Source organism: Meleagris gallopavo, chromosome 1 (genome assembly GCF_000146605.3).
Source record: "Meleagris gallopavo isolate NT-WF06-2002-E0010 breed Aviagen turkey brand Nicholas breeding stock chromosome 1, Turkey_5.1, whole genome shotgun sequence".
NCBI classification, from domain to species: domain Eukaryota; kingdom Metazoa; phylum Chordata; class Aves; order Galliformes; family Phasianidae; genus Meleagris; species Meleagris gallopavo.
This window is the reverse complement of record NC_015011.2, coordinates 168123350-168149266: the sequence shown is the minus strand read 5'-3', so window position 1 is coordinate 168149266 and position 25917 is coordinate 168123350. Positions and strand designations below refer to the sequence as shown.

General features: G+C 37.9%; 1 protein-coding gene across 3 annotated transcripts; it reads left to right on the top strand.

The window, feature by feature from the left end:
* On the top strand, positions 1-24707 carry WASF3 (WASP family member 3). 3 transcript variants are annotated; one of them, XM_019612182.2, is made up of 9 exons: positions 73-147; positions 5303-5378; positions 5886-6020; positions 8608-8761; positions 10326-10443; positions 16026-16201; positions 18758-19021; positions 20633-21003; positions 22065-24707. In XM_019612182.2, exons 2-9 carry the CDS (start codon positions 5372-5374, stop codon positions 22220-22222), a joined length of 1383 nt encoding a protein of 460 aa, XP_019467727.1. In that variant the 5' UTR covers positions 73-147; positions 5303-5371; the 3' UTR covers positions 22223-24707. The 3 variants fall into 3 exon arrangements, with proteins under 3 accessions (XP_031407905.1, XP_031407906.1, XP_019467727.1); XM_031552045.1 differs by lacking the exon at positions 5303-5378 and having other exon boundaries at positions 1-147; XM_031552046.1 differs by lacking the exons at positions 5303-5378; positions 16026-16201 and adding an exon at positions 17883-18049 and having other exon boundaries at positions 1-147; positions 22065-24706.
* The last annotated feature ends 1210 nt before the right edge of the window (positions 24708-25917 follow it).

Below are 25917 nucleotides of genomic sequence, written 5' to 3'. Positions count from 1 at the left end.
CCAGGTTGTAAGCCATGCCTTTGGTAAAAAGGAACATTGAACCGAGGCATCTCTGCCGAGGAGCTCTACCAGAGGGAATTACTAGTGAGCTGGAATGTGTAACGAATAGTACCCTTGCTGCTATCATACGCCAGCTAAGCAGCTTGAGTAAGTATCTGCAACTTCTTGTAAGTTCCAGCTTCCTGTTGAAAACCTGAACAAATGGAAGGCTCTAAAATAGCTTGTTGTAATAGCAAAACTGATTCAGGGCATTGCCACCTATGTAATACAATAGTATTATGCTACTTCACTGCTTTTATTCTCTTCTGTATTTTAAATTTTTATGCAGGCAGAGCCTCTCTGAGATTTTTAAGTGTAAGGAAAAAACAACTATGACATAGTCGTTAGGAGGTTTTTCTGCGATATGAGAAATTGGTGCTAGGTATGGAACTAGCACTTCAGTTGTTCTTGGCTTGCAGTTGTCCAAGATGAAGACAGCAAACTTCTGCCTCCTGTCATTAAATAACAGATTTGACTGAAATTTCAGTTTATTTAAGGTATTATTATTTCTCAGGCCTTTTTTTTTTTGGTGTGTGTTTGATTAAATATTATGAACAAAATTAAACATTCTGAAATAATGGAATTTGCATAAACAAATCCACAGGCTACTGCTAGCATTATCTCCACACAGAACAGCCTGCACAGTGCACCTCTCAGCTGATGCTGCAGCTAGCAATTCTAACAGCATGTGTGGAGTGCTTGCAAGGAGAATAATGCTTCTTAATAATGAGAAATCTGACTTCTTCAGAAAGCATCTAACAGCCAGCAGCTGTTGTTTGTGCTAATAATTCTGGTCCTAGAAAAGAAACAATCAATTCATCTTTTTTTTCACTTTGCAAATGTAAATGGTTTGTTAAAATCTGCGTGGTTTGACTATGCATCCCACTAGATTGATGTTCAGTTTGTGGTGGTACTAAACAGCCTGTGCTTAGGGAGAGAGTACCAGATACACATTGTGCTCTGCTTTCCAGTGGTCAGCGATTTAGGGATTTTCTGAGCTGGAGGTTTATCTGAATCATCCTATGTAGCAAGCTTTTGTAAACCTATCATCTCTGGAATTGTTTAGATGTGCTCAAATAGAATTGTGAATTTTTCAAGCACAATGACCTGTGGCAAAATGTCCCACAATAGAAATTGTTCCCTTTCTTCCTTTTGATACCTTGGAAACATAATGGAAAGTGGTTACCCTCCATGTTTTTCTGTTATTAGCTGTTATTTTAAAATCATTATTATCCTCCTGGTGATATGTTGTAAGTTGGAGTGTCCTGTACTGTTAACATTTTTTTTAGGAGTGAAATCATTTTGTAATTCCGTAGATGTTTATTTCTGTCTGGAAGATTGAAGTTACAGGGTTTTTTTTGAATGTGGAGTAGCATTGTAGTCCAACAGTGTCACAATGACTTTTTGTCATTAATTCCCTGAAAGTTTAAGGAATGTTGTTTTTGGACTGCTGCTAAACTTTTGAGTTGGTTGTCAAATGTTTGGTTATTTTTGAGCAGTAGCTGCTAATTTAAAGCTTAAAGTTATTTATAGTTAATGTATATTTGCATTTACTATCGTTACCTTCAATTGCTATTTCATTTGGCAGTTGTTCTGTATTAAGTTTCAGAAAGTGGAGACGAACAGTTGGTATTTCCTGATGGCATTCAAGAGTATCTGACCTCATTTTGGTGCTGTACAATGATTGCCAGAATGTGGGTAATAGTTCCTTTACATCTCTGGCTTGTTAAATCTTGCTAGGAATATCTAGCTTTCACTTCTGCAGATACAGCATTGGAGCTAATTCATCTGTTGCCTTGTGTATTCGCATCCTCTTATGTCTGCTGATGAGGAACTAGCTGAGAAACAATTCACACCTGCTGCTTAGCAGGTTTCTCAGGTTATCAGAAGTCCCCTCAGACAGCCCTGATGTACTTTATTGGGATCCGGTTAAAGATCTATGTGGATAAATAATGCGTCATTTGTTTTAACAGATGAATGTGATTTTTAATGAGTGAGGTCTTACAACCACACTTATCTGCAGTCTAGCAGGAAAATTTGTCATGTTTGCAGAGCATTTTTTTCAGACAGCACTTTTTTTTTTTTTGCCTGTTTCAAGCCAACTGGGAGGAAATGATCGTAGAAAAATATTGTGCTGGAGCTAATGTAGTATGTCTTGCTGACAGTATCAGAACTTATGGATGTTCCCACAGCATGAAGCATAGAGAGAGCAAGTGCAAGTCCTTCTTGCAGTTATACTTTGTTTTAATATTTCACTGTAAGCTCAAGCCCATTGTAGACTCCAAAAACTGTCAGATCTGTGCTGTTGCTCACAAATTTGGCTTGTTTCTGCTCCTTTCAGGAGACATGAACAAGCACTTATCCAAAGGGAATGTGATCTCAGTGGAGCTTTTTTTTCTATTATGACTTCAGATTTGGGTTTGTTTGCAGCCAGCTGGCTTGGAGCACAGGCAGAGTAAGCAGAGTTCTATGTGAAACTGTCCTCCTTACATAAGGCAAAAGCTTGACTAGAGGATTCACCTCCACTTGGAGGAAGAGAATCTACCATGTTGGAGGACTTGTAAGGATTTGCAGCCTGTATTTGTGCGTATGATGCTTGCTTCATAGGCTAAAACACAGAGGGAAGACCTTGAAGAAACACCATCCACAAATACTCTGTAACTTTTGGCACTGGACTTTGGACTGATGACAGCAGGGCTCTTGCCAATTAAAAAAACTGGTCTCTGCAACAGGATCTGTTGCACTATGGTTTTGTTACTGACTTAAGGTTATGTCTAAGAAATAATTACATTTGATTACCTTTGAAGGCTAAGTATTAAAGCCGTAGATATACTTCTGTATTGAACACTTCCTAATTAGATCTTATTTAGGTCTTATCTTGTACATTAACAGTTGTTATTTCAAGTTGGCATTATGACTACCTGACTTTCCTTTCTTTGAGTCCTTAAATATTTCATGTTTCTTTATCTTTGACTCCTCCATTGATTCATATACTGCCTGTGAAGCTGAAATTTTATTTCTAGACGAATATATAAGTTGTAGCTAGTACAGAGCTCCTCTCATTGACCCATATGCAAGTTTTACTGTACAGCACATCTAGGGGTGTTGTAAGCTGATACGTCATGATGGCATTCCATGTAATCGCTGCAGAACTTGAATAGAGGTGTTATGATTTCAATTATTTGGGAAATCCCGACCTCCAGAAATGTTTAATGGTGCTTGGAAATTTATTTTGTGATTTATTCTCTCCGGTGACAGTGACAGGACCTGAGGGAACAGTATCAAGCTGTCTCAGGGGAGAGTCAGGTGGGTGTTAGGTTGATGCCCTTCACCAGAGGATGGTGGACATGCAACAGGCTGCCCGGGGCACCAACCTGCCAGAGTTCAAGAAGCATTGGTGCTATGCTCTCACACACAAGGTTCGAGTTTAGGGTAGTCCTGTGTGGGAGTGGGGAGTTGGACATAATTATCCTTATGGGCCTCTTCCAACTTGGGGTATTCTATGAACCTATGATCAAATATATAGCTGTGTGAAGACCACCCGTGCAAGTGCTAGAAAGGGCCGCTCCTTTAATTGACATTAAATGACTTTGAGAAGAGGGATTTGGTGAGGCAGTATCGTGACTACATTTCCCCTCAACTGTTTCTGTGGGAAGGGGAAGCTTTAGAAGAACAAACTGCATAATTATTATTTTTCAACAATAATTTAGATTGTCTGAATGTTGGGATGTACTTGATGGCTCTTAAATGAAAGCTTACAGTGCCAAAATCAACTCTTAAGTTGAAAGATTTACCCTTGGAATTTAAATAGCTTGTCTGCATGTTTGGGTACTGATCAAATTTTCACTTGCTTTAGAGCAGCAAGTGTTTTTTAAATTAATCACCATTAAAAATATATTCACAATCAAATTTTGACTTACTTTGTCTACTGACAGATAACAGACAAGCACACATCGGTGTGGCCTTTCTAGTGTTGATGTCTTTGATCTCAACATATTAACGTAAACTAGCATACACTGAAATGTATTGATGTTTTGAGCTCAGAACGCTGATGCATGAAGAATGTAAGACCTGTTTTATTTAGTCAGAGTTGAAAAAAGTCCAAATGGAACTGAATCTGGCCAGGATAGAAAGGGTAACAACAAGTAGGGAAAATGTAGGCCGTCTCCTGAATGAAATGGGAGGCCTGGTTACATAGGGCAGTGGAGAGGCTGAGGTACTGAATTCCTTATTTGCTTCTGTCTTTAGCTGCAAGTCTGGCCTTCGGGAATCCTGGGTCTCAGAGACCAGGAGGAAAGGCTGGATAAGGAGGGTGTAACTTTTGGTGAAGGAGCATTGGGCCACGGAATTCTTGAGCAAACTGGACATTCAGCAGTCCATGGGTTCTGATGCAGTGCATTCATAGGTTCTGAGGAAGCTGGCTGACGTGATTGCAAGGCCATTCTCTGTAATGTTTGGAATCATGGCAACTAGGAGGTGTGTGCAGACTGGAGGAAAGCAAGTGTCTGGCCTGTTTTCAATTAGGCAAGAAGGAGGAGCCATGAACCTACAAACTGCTAAGAGGGCAGATGGCATTCTTAGCTGCATTAGGCAAAGCATGGCCAGCAGCTCAAGAGGTGATCCTTCTCCTCTTCTCAGTCCTGGTGAGGCTGCACCTGGTGTGTTGGGTCCAGTTGTGAATACCCCAAGTACAAGAGAGGCATGGACATACTGGAGAGAGCCCAACATAAGTCATGAAGACACAGAAGTGACTGGAGCACCTCTGCTATGTGAGGGACTGACAGAGCATGGAAGTCTTGAGATATTGGATACAGAAATAGTAGATGGAATTATAATTTAATGGCAACAGTGTGTTTGTAGAGTAGAAGGGGGAACTGAGACGTAAGTAGGTACAGTACTGTCAGGTTAGTGGGCAGGTGGAACCTGAAATTTCTAGGGGAATGTCTGGTGCAGGGGGAATGTTAAAAATGGAGCTGAGAGAATGGCTGGGACAGGAGGTGAATGAAATGTGTGATGGTGTCTGGTACTTCAGGAGAAGAAAGGTCTAGGGAGGGGATGGGCAAACATAAGGTCCTGTGTACCAAGAAGGGGTTGGTTTTGTCATGTGGCACTTTTATCCACTGTAGCACATTTAATTAAGATAGGATTTATGGCTACAGATCTAGACTGTTATATGATCTGTGCTGTTATAGTGATTAAGAAAACATGACAGCTGAAAAGGAGACTGAAAAGACTGTAGATTCCTCTTTTGTACTCTGTCAAGTTCAGGCAGATCGTGGTCAACTGGGCATTGTCATCTCAATCTCACAGAAGGCTTCAGTGACAGAGCAACATGTACAGTAAGCATAAAGCTGAGCAAGCCAAATTGTTTGAGGAACCTCTTTCAGTTTGCTTCACCTTGCCTTCATTTTAACATTGGCATATGGCAAATAAATGTTAATGACTATAGGTTACTAGATCTTAGTTTTCTGATTTACTTCAGCAGTAATAGCAATAATTTTAAGACTTCCTTTTCATTGTGGAGGCAGGTTTTAATGAGCAGCCCTTATGACACTTGGCAGTCTGTGTGCATATTTTTGTGTGCGTATGTGGGATTTGTTAGTTTTCTTTTTCTGTTATTTTAAGCAGATGGCCAACCTGGATGTCCAGAATAGATTTCAGGCAGCATTTAGAGTATGTTTTGAGACTGTGTTCAAATCTTTTGCCCAAAACTTTGCTAAATGAAGAACTATGCTGTTACAATCCTGCAGATAGTGTTCTATTATAACTGCATGATATTGAAGCCATTTGTCTTGTATTTTGTACCTCTCTAGCAAAGAGATTTCCTTGCTTGTTTTCTTACACAGGTAAACATGCTGAAGACATATTTGGTGAATTGTTTAATGAGGCTAACAGCTTCTACATCAGAGCAAATTCCCTTCAAGACAGAATCGATCGCCTTGCTGTCAAAGTTACCCAGCTGGATTCAACAGTAGAAGAAGGTAAGTAATTGCATGAAGGCGTTGAGCCAGGAGTGATGTTGACAAGGCCACTGTATTTAATTACACAACAGTCTCACTCTTTTCAAAGTAATCTTGAACCAATATTTCATCTTGATTTTTCCCAGCTTGCATTACTAAGAAAACTTGTTAGAAGAGTGAGGGGAAAAAAAAAATCTCAAGTCATATAACTGTCTTCAATTTTGACTTAGTATTACTTGATGAAACTCCTGAAGTAATGGAACTATTAAATTGCGTTTGTCATGGGGAGAACTTTAGTCTGTGAATAAAATAAATTGTAAGTGAATAAGCCTGAACATTACTGGAAATAAACGAGTGCATTTGAAAAAGTTTGAAGCAGTAGATCTATTCATTTCAGGATAGGGTGATAACAAACTATTTTACTGGAGTCTGTTCAGGATCGCTGGCTGCAGTTACCAAAGATCTTAAAGCACTTCTTAAGGAATCACTGCATGCCTACTTTGAATAGCTGAAATTCTCTAGGAGGTCCTAGTCAGTAAAAACAGCAGTTTCTGCTGCTCTGTCCTCACTTACTGAAACATTTGGTTATTAACATCATAAATCATTGAATCATGGGATCTTTAGAGTTGGAAGGGACCTTTAAAGGTCAGCTAGTCCAGCTCCCTGCCAGGGAACAGGGACATTACAGCTTGATCAGATTGTTCAGAGGCTGGTTCAACCTTGTCTTAAATGTCTGCAAAGAATAGGGCATCTGCCACCTCTCTGTTCCAAAAAATACAAAATATTAAAATATATATACATGTATATACAGTAACATCATAAACAAACAGTAAAGACAAAGACTTTGAGTAATGTCATTACATTGTTTGAAAGCACTTCCTTCAGTGAAGTGAGCAGAACGTGCTTCTATCTAGGCCTGAAAGCTCTGATATGTGTGTTTGCTTTCACGTTCAGTTACCCGTTTGAGCCAGCCACTGCATGTATGTCTTGTTTAAATCATTTCTTCTGTTTTCCAGAGAATTAAAATTTTTGACATATAGTAAAACATGAAATCTTTTTGAATCAGGACAACAGTGTAAGTAGTATCCACTTACTAATGGATACTACTTGAAATAAATTTAATAGTATTAATTATAAGCTTGTATGTTGTATTTAATATTGCTATTCATGCCAAAATTAAATGGTGCCTTTGGTATTTAATAGTATAATATTTAGCTTTCCATTTCTAGCTAGTTGGTAATTGGAAATTATTGTATGATCCATATTTTTTCTGTTTTGAAAAATGTTAACTGGAAGTGAGGTTACAAGCTACGTGGGAACATAAGCTAAGCTCTTATTGAGCCACTAGTCAGCTTAGATTTTAAGGCATGTTGTGGTGGTAATATGAGCAAACCAGATGATATTTGTAGAGTGAACTCATTCCACGTTGAGATGGGTGGTGTCAGACTTCATGACTTTCAAGTACATTATTTTTGGAAATGCTGTCCTCATTAGGGGTGTTTTTTTTGTGTTTGTATATGCTTTTGTTTCCTTTTTCTAAGGTCTCATTTGTATTGCAGGATACCTTCTTGTTAGTTTCCAGAGTTCTGAGAGTTATTAAAAAGAGTGTTGAAAGGGGAAAACTAGTGAATGGACTGAGATTATAATCAGATCTTATTATAAATTGCCTTCAGTTTACACTTTTGCTATCACCTTCACGATAATAAGCTATATGCATATGAATATGTATTTTGTTATATACAATAAATTCCAGAAATAATATCATTGTAAATAAGCCAGTGAAGACTTCAGTTCTCTGTTCGACAGTCAAACACAACACTCTCCCCTCCCCACCAAACGTCAGGTTGCCTAAGAATAGAAGATAACATAGTCACGTTAAATTGTGATTGGCATTATCTGGAGCTTTTTAGCAAAGGACACTCCATCTCAGGGAAATATATTTTAAGCACAAAAGAAAGCCTAGCTAGACTGACAGGGCTGTGTACCAGCAAAGATGCAATAAAAGCATGTTATTGGAATGTACAAACCTATTTCCCTCTGTAGAGAGACGAGAGAAACTTTAGATTGAAAGACATTATCAGTTGTATGGGAACACTGGGAATTGAAAGATAGTAAAAGTCGTGGAATGCTCTCATAGGGATTCCAGAGGCTGTAATTTAATCATTAGAGTGGGATTGAATGCTGATGGATACCAGATGTAATTATAAACCATGCTGTGACAGAGGAATATCAAACTTTGTCTTCCATGGCTGAAGCCAGGCTTTCTGCTGTTAGAAATCCAAGCTGAGCCTTGTAAAAAAAAAAAAAAAGGGGGAATCATTGCACATCTGCATATGATAGGATTACTTCATCAACTTCCAATACATACAGTTTGTGTTCCTGTTATTTCAAGTGAACTTCTGGATCAAGTGGGATGTAAATTTGGTTTATTACATCAGTTCTTACATGCCTGTATACCTATATATCATGATTGCCCCTGAAACAAACAAATCTTTCAGTTTTCCTTCTATGTTTTTTCTATAGATATTTTCAAAGAATTCATATAAAATGTATTTTCAGGTATATGTTAATTTCAGATAAATGTTAAATGTATTTCTGTTTTTGACAGTATCACTACAGGATATCAATATGAAAAAAGCATTCAAGAGTTCAACAATTCAAGATCAGCAGGTAGTTTCAAAGAACAGCATTCCTAACCCAGTGGCTGATATTTATAATCAGAGTGACAAACCACCTCCTCTGAATATTCTTTCACCTTACAGGTATGGAAACATCAAATGCTTGCATTCTTCTGTTTGTATGTAAAGAGTGGTTACAGTGGATGGGAAAACCTTTGTTGGTTATTGAGATTTGTTTTTGTTGAAGACTTTTCTGTTCAAGAAAACAAAAATTGCTGTTATCACACTGAAAATCATAGGTTGTACCTGACAAAAAATCGTTGTATTTTAGCATTACATGACAGAATGGCATCAGAGGGCAAGTGCCATTCATCATGTAAAAAGTGAAAAGAAAATAATACAGTGAACAATGCTTTCTTTTGTTTATTTATCTAGAAATTTGGTTTTGTTGCTTTTACCTTCCCTGCCCTCTCCCAGTGTGTATGTATGTGCACGCTCACACACAGTCTTCTTTGCTCCTGATTTCAGAGGTTAATGAAATCAGCTTCACCTGGAGGGTTGCAGACAAACATTTTTACTGCGTCCTTTAACTTTTGATAGGTACTGGATTACGAGATCTGTGAGATCTATATAAAGCAGGAACTCAGGCTCTATGGTAGCTTATTTGATTTTTTTTTTATTTAGGAATGACACAGAACATTTATAGCGTTGTTGTTTTTTTCTTTTTTTGTAGCTTTTACTTGGAGGATAAAATTATTCAATTTATAGCCGAAGTGCACTGTTTTACTCTCTGCTGCAGACAATTGTGTTCTATATTTATGGGCATCCAGTGAGTGTTTTATCAGTCAAGTGTCCTGTAAAGCTGTGGTCTAGTTTGTATTGGGAAAGTACTGTCAGTGAGCTTTATTGCATTCTTCCTTTTGTATTAGGAATGCATTAGTGAAATTTACTTAAACTTTATTTTTTAAGTCTTTTACAGCCAGCGGTTTCAGATTATTTTTATTTGCTTGTACTAATTCCAATTTTTTCTCTGATCAAAGCTGAAGGGATGGTAGAATGGCCCCACAACTCCCTTTAATGAATTAGATCTTAGTAATGAGAAGCTCTAGCACACAGAAAATAAGGATTTAGCCACTGTAGGACCAGTGTATGTAAGATCTGTTCTCTGTACCCTGATCCTGCAGTCTCGGTGATCCTGAGTGCTGCTGCCAATTCAAACTACCAAGCTCTGACTCAAATCCTCCTAGAAGAGTTTGGCAGAACTCAACCTTCAGTTCCTACCACCTTCCTAACTCTTCTGCCATTCAGAGTAGTAATCATTTTGTGCTTCCTTGTCTGGATTGAACCAGATACTCCTTTTCCAGTTCTTTTGGGTCAGCTGTGTTCCACGCATAACTTAGGCTCCTCTGTCCCCTACCCATCCTATTTTGGCACTGGTCATCTTGTAGAACCAAGGAGTTTCACACTAGCAGTCAGCTGGGAGCACGCCTCCAGAGGGGTTGTGGATTTCACCCCATTTCCCTGAAATTTCTGGCACGAGTCAAGCCAACTGCAAGATGTAATTGCCAGGAGTGGCACTTCGTGCACTTGACATCCTGTCATTTCACGATGCAAAGAAAATAAATTTGGATGACCTTTGAAGGTAAGGTCTGTTAGTTCAACAATGCTGCTTCATATTTTCTTAGCTTCTCTTCTACTGTATTTACAGGGATGATAAGAAAGATGGATTGAAGTTCTATACTGATCCTTCCTATTTTTTTGATCTTTGGAAAGAAAAAATGTTACAAGATACTGAAGATAAGCGAAAAGAAAAGAGGAGACAAAAGGTAAAAGCAGAACCATAATAAGGAATAAATATATTAAAATTGTGCGTACACTCATCTGGACATAAGAATTGCTAGGCCCATACTTGGTTTGTGTGCATGGAAGGATTTTTCCACTTCATGAGTGGTTGTAGACTCTGAGTCATTTGAGTTTTTATAGCTCTCAGTGTCTGTTTTAAGTTGGCAAATTGAATGTTAGGAGAACTATAGTTGTCTTCCAACATACTTTCTTTAATCGTTTGCCAGTAACTGCATATTAATACTCAGTGAAATAGCCCTGTTGTGCTTTAGGGAAAAAAGACCCTGTGATTTAGGGGGGAAAAATGAATTAGAAATTGTGGTGCCGTTTTCTTAGTTCTTTATCCAGCTGCATCATCTCCTGTAGCAAAACATGGGCTTATTCAGAAGTATATACTCCATTTTTTAGATCCCTTTTTTAGATGGTAGTAACTCTTCATTTTTCTATGCGTAGCAAGGTAGTAAAATGACAATACATGGCCTAATTGTGTGCTTTAGAACCAAGAGTAGGCTCGTTTTAGGCACGATATTCCTTACTTCCTCGAAGTTCAAAAGCAACAACAAAATGGCTTTTTCTTAGAGAAGTGTCTTCAGTCCTGGATTGGTTTCAGCAGTTTGATTGAGATGAAGCAAAAAATTTCTTCTTTTAAAGATTTTTAGCTTTGAATGAAGAATTACATTGCTACATTTGGAACTTCTTTGCTGTGAATTTTTGATCAAATGTGAGGGCCATAACATTACTATACCATTACTGAGGGCAATTTCTTCTTTTTTTTTTTTAAGTGTTAAGCATTGACTGATATCTTATCTGACAGCAGGTGCTCTTCTAGATAAGTTCAGTGAGAGATAAAGGATTTGAATTAAGATGTGACAGGTGCACAGACTTCAGAGGAAATAGAAGGAAATTACTTATTTTTCAGTGCACAGGTATATACAAGCATCATAGATATGGCATCTGTGTAGGAATGTAAGTATAAGTAGGTATTGTATATCATAGCACATATATACACCTGGATGTATACTACTTGCATAGGACATACTGTTGTATAGGACACAGCTATAGGGGAGTTTCACTATTATTCTATAAAATTACATTTTATAACATTTATAAAATTTATAAAATTGTTCCAGTGGCTAGACAAAGCTTTCTGACTACAACATTTTTTAACAAAACATGAAGACTTAGTTAACAACTTGAATTCAGCAGCTGTTTTAATTAATGATTCTAATTTTGGAAACAAATAATCAGATCTTCCTGTTAGGAATACCAGTCAGAACTGTTCTCTGTTTTGAAAGGTATCTCAGTATGAAATAGCACTGAAAAAAAGCTAAGTAAATGTTTATAGTACAGGATATTGTCCAGTGCAATGTACTTGAAAATACTCATTTGGTTATGTGTCTAATCGCATAAAAATTGATATGCAGGGTTATAATCCTACTGTCCTCAGTATGATAAACCATAGAGTGGACTGAGAGATAGGAAACAGTTATAGCAGCTTTTGTTCTCCAGTATTTTTTGTGGAAGAAAAACGTATGGGGCTAATTAGTACCTTTGAGGTTTTTGCCTTCCAGCCCTCTTTTCCCCTTCAAATTTAGGGCTTTTCATTAGAGAAAGGCGTAAAAAGAAGCTATCAAGTGTTACATTTTTCATTCTGATTTGATACTAAAAGAGGGAAAATACAAAGGCCTTTTTAAAGTTTATAACATAATATCACTTGAAAATGTTTTGATACCTTTAGAGATTTTTACAGAACCTTTTGTATCAAGATTTGCTGTCAGACTATTTTAGGCAACGTGTCTCACTCATTTCCACCCATGGTGTATTTTTTGTGGATTTTAATTGCCGTATTACAGTGTACAAACAAGATGCAAAATACACTCTGTTCCAATCATGTAGAATTATAGCATGCATCTCAGAAACATAAATTCTACCTGGAGTGCTATTTGATTTGATTGCACGTACAACAAGATCAGCTACAAAGAAAGCAACACAGATGGAAATTTGCATAGAAAGATGTGACTTTGACAAGTAGAAGTCAGGGTTTTCTAGCATTCCAGAAGTTGATGTGCAAATCAGCATAATATCTTCTGGAATCTCTGGAGAGCTGCATGGTTGGGTTGAGATGTTCATTCCTCAGGTTGCCTGAGACTACCATTTTCTTTTGTTCTTTTGTCCCTAAAGTAGCAATGACTGAGGATGAATCCAGGGCATCTTCTAACAATGTTATGGTTGAAGTTATACTTTGGATCAACTAACTGAGAATTTTGCCAACAATTTATTTACAGAAACATGAAGTGTAAAACCTGTTGAGAGACTGTATTGTTTAGCATATTATTAACTATGCAGTCCTACTAAAGTGACCAAATGTAGGTGGTTTTTAGCCTCAACGTTTCTGGTGGTCAGTGAAGATTAAGAACACTCTCAGCACCAAAGGGTGTGTTTTCCAATACTATGTTGGTAATTTGCCTTAAATATGTGAGTAAATCACAGCAGAAAATTGGTGAGGTGTTTCATTTTCACGCCTTCAAATATCACAGTTCTTCTTTCAGCTTAAATGTGGAGAATTTTAACACAGAATTCCTCTGATTTGGCTCTTCCCGCTCCAGATGAAGCTGTAATCTCCCTTACAAGTTTAAAATCTGCGCTATACTCCCTGGGTTTTTCGTTTGCTTGTGTTCTGGTTGTTTTTTTTTTTACTTTTGAGCTTTCAGTAGATTGGTGCATAAGAGTACAATGAGTTTGGCTTTCAAATGGCAGTAATCTGAATGGTGTGACTTAGACCAGTTGTTAGTCATTTGATTCACCAAAGGAAGATTTTTCTACTTTGCTTCTTATTGTTCCCCAGCTTTTCATTAGGAATAATTAGTTATCCAGATAACTAGAAAACTCTAAATTTGGAGAGTTTGTATGCTTGCATTTCAGAAATCACTGATGACTTGTGATGGATGTGATCCTGTAAATTTTATGAACTCAGGAAAATATGCTAGGCTCACTGATCTTTGTTTTTTTTTCTTTGAAAGCACTGAAAATACTTGCTGACGCTGCTTTCAGTTGCAGGCTGTTATTCCTTATAAAGATGCTTGAAATGTCATTTGCTAACTCTTGATGCAAATATCAAACTTGAATTTAACTTAACTCTGAAGGCTGTAATATGCTTTGCTGTATGACTGAAATCACTTCCTGCCAACAGATGAATGATGTTGGCAGGATGCTTGCTGGCTTAACCTACAGCATTTCTTTGTCTACCACAGCTTCTATTACACTTAACTAAGAGGAAGTAACTCTTCTTAATAATGCTTAATTTTCATTATAAAAATGTTTTTAACTGTAGTTATTTTTGAAGTCTTCAGGCCCCCTAAAACTGTTTCATGCATTAAACCTAAAACTATCGCTCATTTTTCAGGATGTGAAAGTGTTTCCATGGTGTGTAGGAGCTAATAAGATCATCTTCTGTTCCTGGAACAGCATAAAGCTGCTCTACCAGAGTTGTATATGGTTTTGTCTGCTGCTGCTATTTGTCTGTCTTGCTGTTATAGAAAAAATTAAATGTTTTAGAGATGCCTTTAGATGATAAAAAATCAATACAAGTAGGGCTTAGTACCGCTTGAGTAAAAGGGGTTTCAGCATATTTATTGCTTTAACATACTTATAGATGGTGGTCTGGAACAACCTGTCCAAGTCTGATCCAATAAAATCAAACTAAGACTTGGTTGTATGTTGTTGTTTATTAACACCCACACCTGTTTACTTTTTTTCATAAAAATGTGGTGATCTCTTAAAATTAAAAAAAAAAAAAAAGCTATTCAATGGGTGATGATGTGTAAGCAGTCACATAAGCACTCTTGTTTGTGCAGGAACTGTATTGAAGTGATTCTCTTCCAAGGAGTGTTGTACATGGTTAGAAGGGCTGACATTTACTTTAGAAACTTAAAAGAAATGGATAGTATTGACCCTCAGAGGATGGAATTACTTTTCTGTGAGGAGAAAACACGAAAGCAGGTTTTCAGTTAACTTGGAGACCTGCTTGTGCTTCTTAAATACATTATGAGTTGGTAACAAAAGTTAAGGAAATGAATCAGGATAAAAGATCAAAATTAAATTAAATATTGCAGTGATCGAATGAAAAAGACAGATGTAAAGTATTTAGCAAGCATGGGGAATAGAAGAACTTTGTGTGTTTAAAATAAAGCACGATTGAACCTGTCTCCATTCTCCAATTCCCATATCAGAAAATGTTGATATAAAGAAGTGGCACTAAAGGGGAAGATGAAGTGTTGCATAACCTGAATAAATAAGGGAGTGATGCTAAAAAGTTTTGGGAGGAAAAAATTTAAAAAATTAATAGGCAGGAAAAAAAAAAGGAACCAAAGTGGTAATCTTTACTTCACATTAACCAAAGTAAAAAGAAATTCCTCACTACAGGGGCCGGAAAGAGTTGTCAAGAACATTTGATAAAGATTTTTCTGTTGATAATGCTAGCAAATGTAGCTCAGCAGGTCTGTGATACAGACATGCATGAGCAAGCCAGAGATCCAAAAAAAGGCAATATTTGTTAATTTTTTAGCTGTATAATGCCAAATAAATTGTTTCAGACTTATATAATTGGTGCTATTTGACAGCTTTGGGAATTTCTGTTCATCTTCTTCTTTTCCTTTTTGGTGGGACTTTCCAGCTATCCCCTGTACTTTGGAGGTGGAGACTCAAGAATAAAATGCTTGCCTATCAGCCCCTGTCTAAATACTGTTGATTATGCTTGCATTAGTAAGAATTTTTCTAACAGCCAAAAGATTAATACCAAATTATAAATAAATAGGTTAAAGATGTTCCATCTTTGAGTAAAATGTGGATTCTTGAGATTATTAAAAAAATAATTGTAATAATCAAATGTCCTTGTAAATATTGAGGAAAAGAGTAGCACATATGTACCTCTTTCAGTTTGGACTGTTCAATCTTCCTTACTTTCATACCAAAGCACCAATATGATTTTGTATTCATCTGAGAAGTCAAAAGTGGCAGATGGAGATGTTCCAGATTTGGGAAAGCATGGAGTCTCACTGCTGGGAGATCTGATAGATAACTAACACTGATGTTGTCTGGGCCTGAAATTGTAATGAAAGATTTCAAAAGCTAAACCAGCTGAAGTAATCAAGCTGTAACATATTGCTGGCCTGAGTATTACTGACACATTGCAGAGAGAATTAGTGTCATTTAGTCATTTGTATATAGAATAATCAGAAGCGAGGATGAAGCACAACTAGGAGGAATGTGGTAACTTACCAGATGTATGAAGGGAGGGCATGTTAAATAATAAAAACTATAGGTCTCTATCACACTGGGACGTGCATCCTACAGAAGAAGGGCAAAGTGGCATTTTTCTGCTTATGGGGTTCATAGCTTAAGGAGTTCTTGTGCAGAGAAGTTTTCAGTGCAGAGAAATTTTATGAAGACTTGGCTTCATCTGTAAATCTGGTCTTAATTTCATGCACTCTAACTGCATTTTAACCTGCTTTTTTCCTTTCCCTTTTTTCTCTCTTTGCGTGCTTTATTTCTTTTGTTTGAACATCAGGAGCAAAAGCGTATAGATGGCACCACCCGTGAGGTGAAAAAGGTTAGAAAAGCCAGGAACAGACGCCAGGAGTGGAATATGATGGCGTATGACAAAGAGCTTAGACCTGACAACAGGTTGTCTCAGAGTGTGTACCATGGAGCATCTTCCGAGGGATCACTGTCCCCAGATACTAGGTCTGTTTACAACCAAGCTGTTTCTTATGCCATAGCTGTATGTTCCCAAACACTGAGTAGAATTAGATGTTTGTACAGGCTGGGGGTAGTTAGAATAGACAAGACATACCGTGTGTGTTTTAAAGTTCTTCTTACAGATAACAACATACGTTCTGTAATTAATGATACTTTTCTTCCTTGGTGTCAGATGATCGTTTTGTCATCATGATTTATTGTGCACTGGAATGAAATAAGTGTTTGCTTTATGCTTTGGGTTCGATCTTAAGTAGTTGTAGTTGCAAAAGCAGTTTAATTGCATTCTACCAGGTAATGGCAGAACTTCTTTCTTTGTGTCTAGTTTGTCTATAAAACAAACTGCAATGCCAAATGTAACATTATTGCTTGAAATAGATCTCTTTGAAGAAAAATCTCTGCTTTAGGATACACAGCAGAGCTCATTTTTGTTGTGTGAGATTCCCTTTGAGCTCAGTGGGAGTTACCTTCTCCTGTTGTGCACAGAAGTCTGAGTTTGTTCACTAAGCTGGTTTCACAAAAAGATTTTCTCTCATTTTGTTTCAGTCACACTTAATTGGTAGCAGTAGTGCTAAGAATGAATGGAACTAATTTGTTCCATTGTGGCCAGGATGGGGAAACAGCCATCACTGCAGAAGTGTGCACTGATACCTTCAGTTCACTGTACAGCCGAAATAAACAGTTACACATCCAAGCTGCTCAGAACTTTATATACCTAATGTTTCAACCTTAGTGAGGATCAATAATAACAAAATAATAACAAAAATAATAAAATTAAGTAAGACATAAAGAAAATTCTACTTGCTACTTCAGTAGCACGTTCAGAGACTCTCTAGAATCTTTCAGTCGCAGTTGTTTTTTTGTGGTTCCTACTGCAAAACGTTATCTCCTTGTTGCCAGTCTGCTATGTGTCACAACGACCATTCTCTGATAAGATGACATTGATTTTTATCTGCCAAGTGCAAGATGTGGATTTTTATTGTCTTTGAGCTCTGCCTTTCATGCATTTCAAGTCCTTTTTCTGCCCTTAACACCTTGCTTCCAGATTTCTCAAATTTAATTACTGGCATAGACATTGTCTGTAATCTCCCAGCAGTGTTGAAATATTTTCAGCTATTTGCAGATATCAGTAATGGTCGCAATCTGCAAGACACTGTAGAAACTGCAGAAATTGTAAAGAAGCATCATTATGTTGGGTATAGATTTTTTGGGACAACTTATCTTGTGCTTATTATAAAACTTCAAGGACTTATGAAGTGAAGAACTTGCAATTTCAGTGAAGCAAATATTAGTGGTTAAATCCTGAAATCTATTGTACACGCATGAAAAATTCATTTTGTGACCAGTAGTGAGGTGGAGGGAAGATCGCCTTCTCCTGGGGGTAGTCTCACTTGTGGGAATTGAATTATAAAGGCACGATGCATTCAGAAATAGGTGTTGGCTTCAGAGAGGTTCTTATGCTGACAGCTACTGCGTGAGTGGTGTGTTTCACTTCTTTAGAACCTTATTTGTATTCATCTCTGTATTATTTTTTTTAATTCTGAGATTAAAAAAAAAGTTCATATTTGACTTAGCTTGCTAATTGTAAAACTTGCACATTAAAGGTTGACATCCAAGTGTCCAAACTGTGGCAATTTGCAATTAACTTGTTATACTTATTATACTTCAGAGAGAGAAACACAAGCTGAATCCAAACAGAAACCAGCAAGTTAATGTGAGAAAAGTAAGAACAAGAAAAGAAGAGTGGGAGAGAAGGAAAATGGGCATTGAGTTCATGAGTGACGCAAAGAAAATGGAGCAGGCAGGAAGCATGAAAGAGGACAAAATGCCCAAAGGGTTTGTCATTTTGCTTTACTCAAAGCCCTGGCTTTTTGTTGCTTACCTTGCTTCCAGTCTTATGGATAAGTGCATCAGTTTACTGCGTTTACTAAAAGCCAGGCTGCATCATTGTTCATTACTAATACGATACAGCTCTGTGCAGTAATGGGATGAAGGGATTCTTTTGCTCCCTCTCTTGGGCTTGTTTGAGAGAGCACCCTGGACTTTGTATCTTTATGAACTCTCTGCTCAACTAATATTTATATTTCCCAGCTTCTCTAAGCCTTTGCAACAAAATTATTTGTGCAAACAAAAAGCATTTCCTAACTTTTGAAATTTGTTTTCTCTGCTTTGGTAAAGCATAATCTTCTGCATATTTGAGTGCTTGCAATATTGCTTTCATTTTTCTGCTGCTGTTGTTAACGTAAGGCCAAATTGATAGATAATATTACTTCAAACTGAGTGGACTCTCAGAATCATTGACATAAACAGCGTGCTTCCTTGCTGCTGCTAAAGAACAGTAAAACCTGGAGAAAATTCCTATCTTTTTTGAAGTCTCTGTTACTTAATGATGCTAGATGAGAATGGTGCTTGTTGGTTAGGGAGTCCCACTGCAGAAAAAATAATCCCGATTGCATTCTTTTTAGGTTTTCTTGTGAACTGTTTAGATAATACTGTCGAACGTGAATCATTCTGTTCTTCTGCATCCATTTACTTTAATTTTAGGTCCCATGCATCTGACGTTACAGATTATTCTTATCCAGCCACTCCGAATCATTCCCTCCATCAGCAGATAGCAATGCCTTCCTATGGAACAGGAGATGGTTCACAGTCCTTTGGTGTATCCCAAAGCCACGAACACGAATACAGACCACCTTCTACTACAGCACGACACGCTACTTTAAACAGACCTCAGCAGCCACCTCCACCTCCTCCCCAGCCTGCAGATGGCCAGCATAGCTCAGTACCTGTGGTACCAGCAGAATATGGGTAAAACTCTTGACTTACTCCAGTGAATTCTTGGCAAAGCTAGAGGGTCACGTGTTTGTCATAACCATCAGCATAACGCGGGTACAAAGAGTCCCAAGTACCTTAGTTATCTCACTGCAGAGAGAGAACAAGTTTGATGTTATTCTTACATACGAACTGAATTTGAGTGAGGAAATAAATAATGAAAGTAGAAATATTTAATTCTGTATAGAATGTGATGAAATCAATATGTTTGTAATACTAAAGGTCCCTAATATAATGTTAAGAAGTGGACAGTTTCCTTTACAGCAGAAGGCACTTAGGGCAGGTAGAACATAATTTGTATGATGTTTTAAATTCCAGGAAAGGTGCAGAAAAGGTATTCCTGAATGTGATATACATGAGTCTTTGTATTGCATCACTGAAATGATTTATAAAGGAACTGGTGACTGAACTAGAAGGGATCTCATCCGACTCAGAATCGAGATCCCTGCAGACATCTCCATTATTCAGTTTATGAATTTATCAAATTCCCGTGTAAATATTTTATCTGAACACATTGTGAAGAGAAGTTTGTTCTCATGTATTGGCTCTGTGATAGAAAGAAATCACCTACTTTCTGATGAGTCTGTACCTATTTTTTTCTTTTGCCAATGTCTTTTTGCTTTAGTAGCCCAAAACTTCCAATTACAACCTCACTTAATTTGTATTTGCTCTTCTCTGGGTCATTTTAAACTAAGCCAGCCAAGCTTTTTCAGTTTCGGTTGGTGCATCCTGGGATAGCATTTGTCCGATTAATGGTGTTGTCATGCTGTAGATTATTCATTTTTGCTCTGATTGATTGCTCCAACCTTCTTTTTCTGTTGTTTCCAGTTCATGGCAGAAATACCTGTGGTTAGTTCCCAGATACATGACTGTTAGCAGTGTATTAGAATTGTCATTCATTGACATGTATGACTGAATGTCATTTACTCCTGTCTTCTGTATCTAGATCTTTACCATAACACATATATGAATTTCCCATTTTTTCTGTTACACCATTTCCATTAATTATGTTTCAACAAAGTAGCTTTTCTCTGTGCTTCTCTAAAGTATGCATCAAGTGTATCAATCTAATTGAATGATGTTTAAGTTGATAAACTTGACTAAAGAAGCACATGAGATGCATGATAAACCATTGGGTGAAGCTGCCCAGTCCTACTTTCCATTATCCTCCATGCCTTCTCTCTCATCTCCTAGTATTTGTTCTAACGCTACTTTCTGTGGAAGTGATATTCGTAGTCTGCAGTTTTCTTGATCCATTTTGATTTGCAACAATACTGTACATAATGTTCTCATAGATGTTTAGGAACACATGTGGGGGCATAGTTAACCAGGCAGGAGTAATAATATAAACTCCCTTTTTTTTTTTTTTTGTGAACTTCTGAAAGGAGGTGCCCTTCTGCTTTAACAAAGTATTATCAATATGTGACAATTTACATGTTTTATAATCGTTTGCATATTTAACTCCCAATTTTAAATTTCTTTCAGTTTTTTGTTTTAGCTGAGGTTAGATGAGAACAGTTTGAGGGGTGATTGTTCTGTAAGTCCTAACTTCTGATGTATTTAATGTTTTTATTTTGCTTTATATAGGATGCTTCCAGCTCAGATGGTGGAATATTACAATCCTGCAGGCCCTCCCCCTCCTCCCCCTCCCCCTATGATTCCATCAGCACAAACAGCATTTGTTAGTCCCCTTCAGCTTCCTGGGCCACCTTCCCACTCTGGACTGGTGACGGGCTCTGTATACGTATCCGCTCATCCTCCTCCTCCTAGCGGTCTTGTTGTCACTGCTCCTCCTCCTCCTGGCCCCCCTCCGCCCCCGCCAGGCCCTCCTGCTGCAGCTTCCTCCCTCTCTTCCTCCCCCATGCATGCTCCTCCAGCTGCTGAGGCAAAGCGCCACGAACTTGCCCAGCCGCCAGTAAGTGATGCGCGAAGTGACCTCCTGGCTGCCATCCGGATGGGTAAGTGGGCACTTGCCCATTTTAACCATTTCTTTCTTTTTTTTTCTTCAGTGAAAGCACTCTATTTTCCAGCGATCCATGTTCATGGATTCTGTTCCCCGCTAGGCAGAATTTCTTTGACAAATTGGTTTACCACAGGTACCAGATGCATACTCTAACCTCAGCCATCATGATTTTGGAGCATTACTTTTTAGAAACAGATTCGAGATCTTGAAGCTTTGCTAAACGCATGCTAGTATCTGTGTGTACATAATAAAATGAAAACTATATTTATGTGTATTATGTAGAATGTTCCATTAAAAGTAATTGATTTTTTGGTTCTAATCAGAACTGAGGTATCCAACACCAAATTTCAGCCCAGTGATTTTTAACCAGTGATTAATAGCTACTCCCGACTTTGTTTACACTGTAGAGTAGTCCTGCTGTTTCCAAATGCACTTGTGAAAACTTCACTTTTCGTATCAAAAGGATGTGTACAGTCTTGAATAGTTAGGTTTAATATATTATCGCCATGTTGTTCAGCCTGGAGAAGAGAAGGCTCCAAAGAGACCTCAATCCAGTACTTGAAGGGAACTTATAAACAGGAGGGAGACAGGCTTCCTGTATGGGCAGATATTGATAGGACAGGGGGGAATGGTTTTAAACTAGAAGAGGGGAGCTTTAGGTTAGATTTTGGGAAGAAATTCTTTACTCAGAGGATGGTGAGGCACTGGCACAGCTGCTCAGAGAAGGTGTAGATGTCTCTCCCTCCAGGTGTTCAGAGGCAAGTTGGGTGGAGCCCTGGGCAGCCTGATTTAGTGGTTGATAACCCTGCCCTTGGCAGGGAGGTTGGAATTAGATGATCTTTAAGATCTCTTCTAACCTAAGCTATTCTATAGTAAGTCTAGAAGAACTCAAGTCTTGAGAATGAATTTCAGTCTGCCTATCTTGTTTGGACTTTGTCTCTTCTTTGCTCAGGAAGATGCTCCAATTCAACGGTTTCTTCGATTTTCTTTTTGAGTATGTGAAGTAGGAAATGAAAGAAATTTGCAAACTTAACCTGGAAAACTTAATCTCTACAGGAATACAGCTGAAAAAGGTGCAAGAGCAACGTGAGCAAGAAGCAAAGCGAGAACCTGTTGGGAATGATGTGGCAACCATCCTCTCAAGACGCATTGCTGTGGAGTACAGTGATTCTGATGATGATTCAGAATTTGATGAGAATGATTGGTCAGATTGAACCTGGTCTGAGCACGGTGGCAAGTTCACAAAATACTTGGCTTCTGTGATTGCTTTGGTAGCAAGATGTAAAACAGGATGTTGACGTGTATTAAGGCTAGTGATTGAAATGCTAAAATTGAATTGATATTATTCAGAATGCTGTAGCTTAGCAACTCTGGTAATAATGTGAGTATGCTTATGCAGATCAGAAACTTGTCTTACTTTCAATATTTACCGCATAATACTTAAGTGCCACTAAATGTAGCAAATCATGTGCTGCGTGCAAAACATGCTGCAGTTGTTGCACTGTTACAGAACCAGCATTTTGTTTTACTTTCCTTATCTTTTGAAGGATAAAATATATTTTTTTGACTTTGCATCTTATTCCTTTAATTATGTAAACAACATAGGTACTTGTGAGTTGGTCTGCTTGTTAGTCTTTGGGGTTGGTTAACTGGATGAAACGTTGTTCCATAAATATACAACTTTTAGATTTTTATTAGATGCTAATTATGCCCATGTTAAAATGCAGTAGACAGTAACTAAATACCTACTTAGTCTATTTTTAAGCACTACTGGGCTTAGATTTTTGCATACAGACTTGATTTTATACAACCTAACTTGTTTTTTTTAATCTTAAAAATGTAGCAGATAATGAAATGCATACTTTAAAGAATGAATCCTCTTGATCCAAAATTAACATGTTGGTGAGCAGACTGGATAAGTTTGTAACAGTGATAGCAGTAGGATGCTGGCAGCTTGTTGGGTAGGGTGCTGGGAAGTCTTAGGTAGGTAGTGATGTGTGCCCATGTTATGAAATAAAATTAAAACGCCTGTACAGCTTTTCATTTCCAGGATCTGGGCCAACTAGACACAAAAGTTTCAGGATAAACCTGATTGAAACAATAGGTTTATTGCAGTGTAGAAAAGGCAACTGTATTAGGACTAAAGAATGGAACTTTGTCAGTCTAGATCTAGCAGTCAGATGCATTTCACAAGTATTAAATTTGTCCTTATGCCTGTAGGTACAAATGTAAATAAGTTTTTTGTTTGTTGCTTTCTCTATGTACATCATAGCGATTGCTTTCTGTTTCCCGTAGCGCACTTACCCAGAGCTGCCCTTATTCTGAATGTATTTCCTGCCTCATACATTGCATTTCTGTAACGTTTGGCAGTTAAAGCAGTTTCAATGGCTGTTTAGGTACTATGGCATCTATATTCATTCTTTTTCTCTTCCCCACGGTAGAGCTGCTGACATACAGTCTGCTTTGGCTGTTTCTGTTCTCTCTTAAAATGATTTGTGGTTTTTTTTCAGTACAGTATGGAAATGGTTTTTTTTCTTCTGGACTGAGAGTTGGGCTGCTACTTCACCCAGTGAGGATTTTAAAAGCGTATTAGGAAGAGGAAGAAGAATTCTTTCTTTAACAGATTACAATTTTAATCCTTGTAACAGAAGTCTGTAATTCTAGGTCTAAACATTTGTTAAAGCTTCTTTGTTCTGTGACACCCCACCTGTTCTCAAAAATAACAAAGAGGGGGGAAAAAGGTATGTGAAATGGAAAAAAAATAAAAAAAGAAGAAATAAAAGATATCTCACCTGTATTTACGCAATTAACAGTTGTATTCTCAAGAATGTAACAGTTTAACGTGATGTTTGCATGCAAGCTACTGGCTGTTTCACTGCTGTTCAATCTGCGCATGACTTTTCAATCTGGGACGGTTGTTTTTATGGTAGGGTGGCAATGTGCTGCCTCTGAAGATTTATCATACCAAATACAACCAATCTCCGCATAACAGTGAGCAGCTCCTATTTCATGGTGGCAGCTGAGGGTACTCATCTCAGTTTGTTGGATCTGATTGTCTTTGCCTTAAATACAGAGCTCGATTTTGCTTTATTTTGTGCTCTGGAGTCTGAGGTCAGTGTGCACACAGGGCGGAATTTAGGCCACAGCTTGATGATGGCACTGACTAATGCATGAGTGGAGGTTTGTTCTGGTCATAGTGATGCAGTTGCAGAGCAGCTTGCAAATGATTCTTCATGTGAGTTGGACAGGAGTGCCACTCAGACTGCAGTGCTGCATTGCTGTACAGCTGGGGGGGTACTCAGTATTCTTGTACTACATATTGAAATGAAATGTCTCAGCAGTTCTTTCTTTCCGTTCTACTGAAATTTGATAAGACAGAAGATATATTTTATGAGCACAGAGGACTTGGGTGTATCAGGAATTTTGTAATTTGTGTTGTTTTTAAATAATACATGTGAAACAAGTGATCACTTGTGACCGGTTAAGATGGTATAGATTTCATAGTAGCCACCCTGTTTTCCTGAACCTGCCGTGTTGTCATTTTCCTTTCAGTATTTTATTAATACAAATGTGAATTGAACTTAGTGATGTGAACTAACATTCTAGGCTGTTTTTATCAGTTTTATCATACTTTGGGTTGTGAATAAGAAACAAATATGAATAAAATCTCACTTTTGAGCCTGTCTTTCTTTCCTTAGATTATTAAGATTTTGCTCTTGATCTTTGTTCCTTACTGTTAAATGAGTGAAATGAAAACGTAACATTTCCAAATGCTGCCTGTGATCTCAGGAGCCACAGTTTTCCTGTGACATAGTTTTCCTGCCCAAACCAGACTTCCTTTGGGCACTGCTGCTCCTCCTAACCTGTGTTGTTTTTCCTTATTTTGCAACCTCGATTCAAAATCTAACTTAAAAGTTCTTGACCAGTTTAAGCACGTGTTATTTTTCCTACAGGTAACTTTATTTACTTTCAGTGAAAGATAGTAAACAACACCTTGGCTTTCAGAAAGCATAGGGCAGGAAATGGTACTCAGCAGCCTCTTCCCCTTCCACCCTTTTGTAAGGATCTTTGGGATTAATGATGCCAAACATACTATTACACAAATGCAAGCTCATTCCTACCCACTACAAAAATATTTTTAAGTTAATCTTATAACAGAGTTAAAACTTCATATGGTAACAGTAGAGGTTTCCCATCATTTTGGGAAGAGCTCGCATAAGCCGATTCTGTAATGTAGAGTAGCCTATTGCACATTAAACAAATATATTTATGCATCTTAGAGATGCGTGTTTTGTAGGAAAATGAGCTCCTCTTTACTCTTTTCAATTGAAAATTCCATTCCCTCTGGCTCACAGTTCTTTTTTACCTTGTTTGTATTAAGTCAGAATTGGAGTCCTTTCTGATTCCAACGCATACAGAGGTACACATACATGCATGCATGGTCACTCATCTGTGGATTTTCAGCAGGATCTTGGGGTGGCTTTGTATTCATGTCCTGAAACGTTGTCAATGTGCTCAGTGATGTATGGGGAATGGAAATAAAGGATGATCCCTGCTGGAACCCGTCAGGCCCTGGATTGGCTGCAGAGTAGTCAGGATTGATTGTGAAGGTTGTTCAGTGATGAGCTCGGTTCTCTGGGACTCAAAAGGAAGTGTGGGTACTTTGGAAGGACTCACTGTAGGTTTCCAATCAACCATCCCATTTCTTTGTATGGGGGAACAGAAAGAATTGGACCACTGGAAAAAATATTTGGTATGAAATAGGGAGAAGGAATTTTGTATTTGCCTTCGCTAGTAATAGCTGGAGGCAAGGAGTGGTTTTTCACGTGCTGTCAAATAACTTCAGTTTTCTCTGGAGCAGTGTGTTCTTGTCTGTGGGTGACAAGTGTGTGCTCATACATATGGAAGA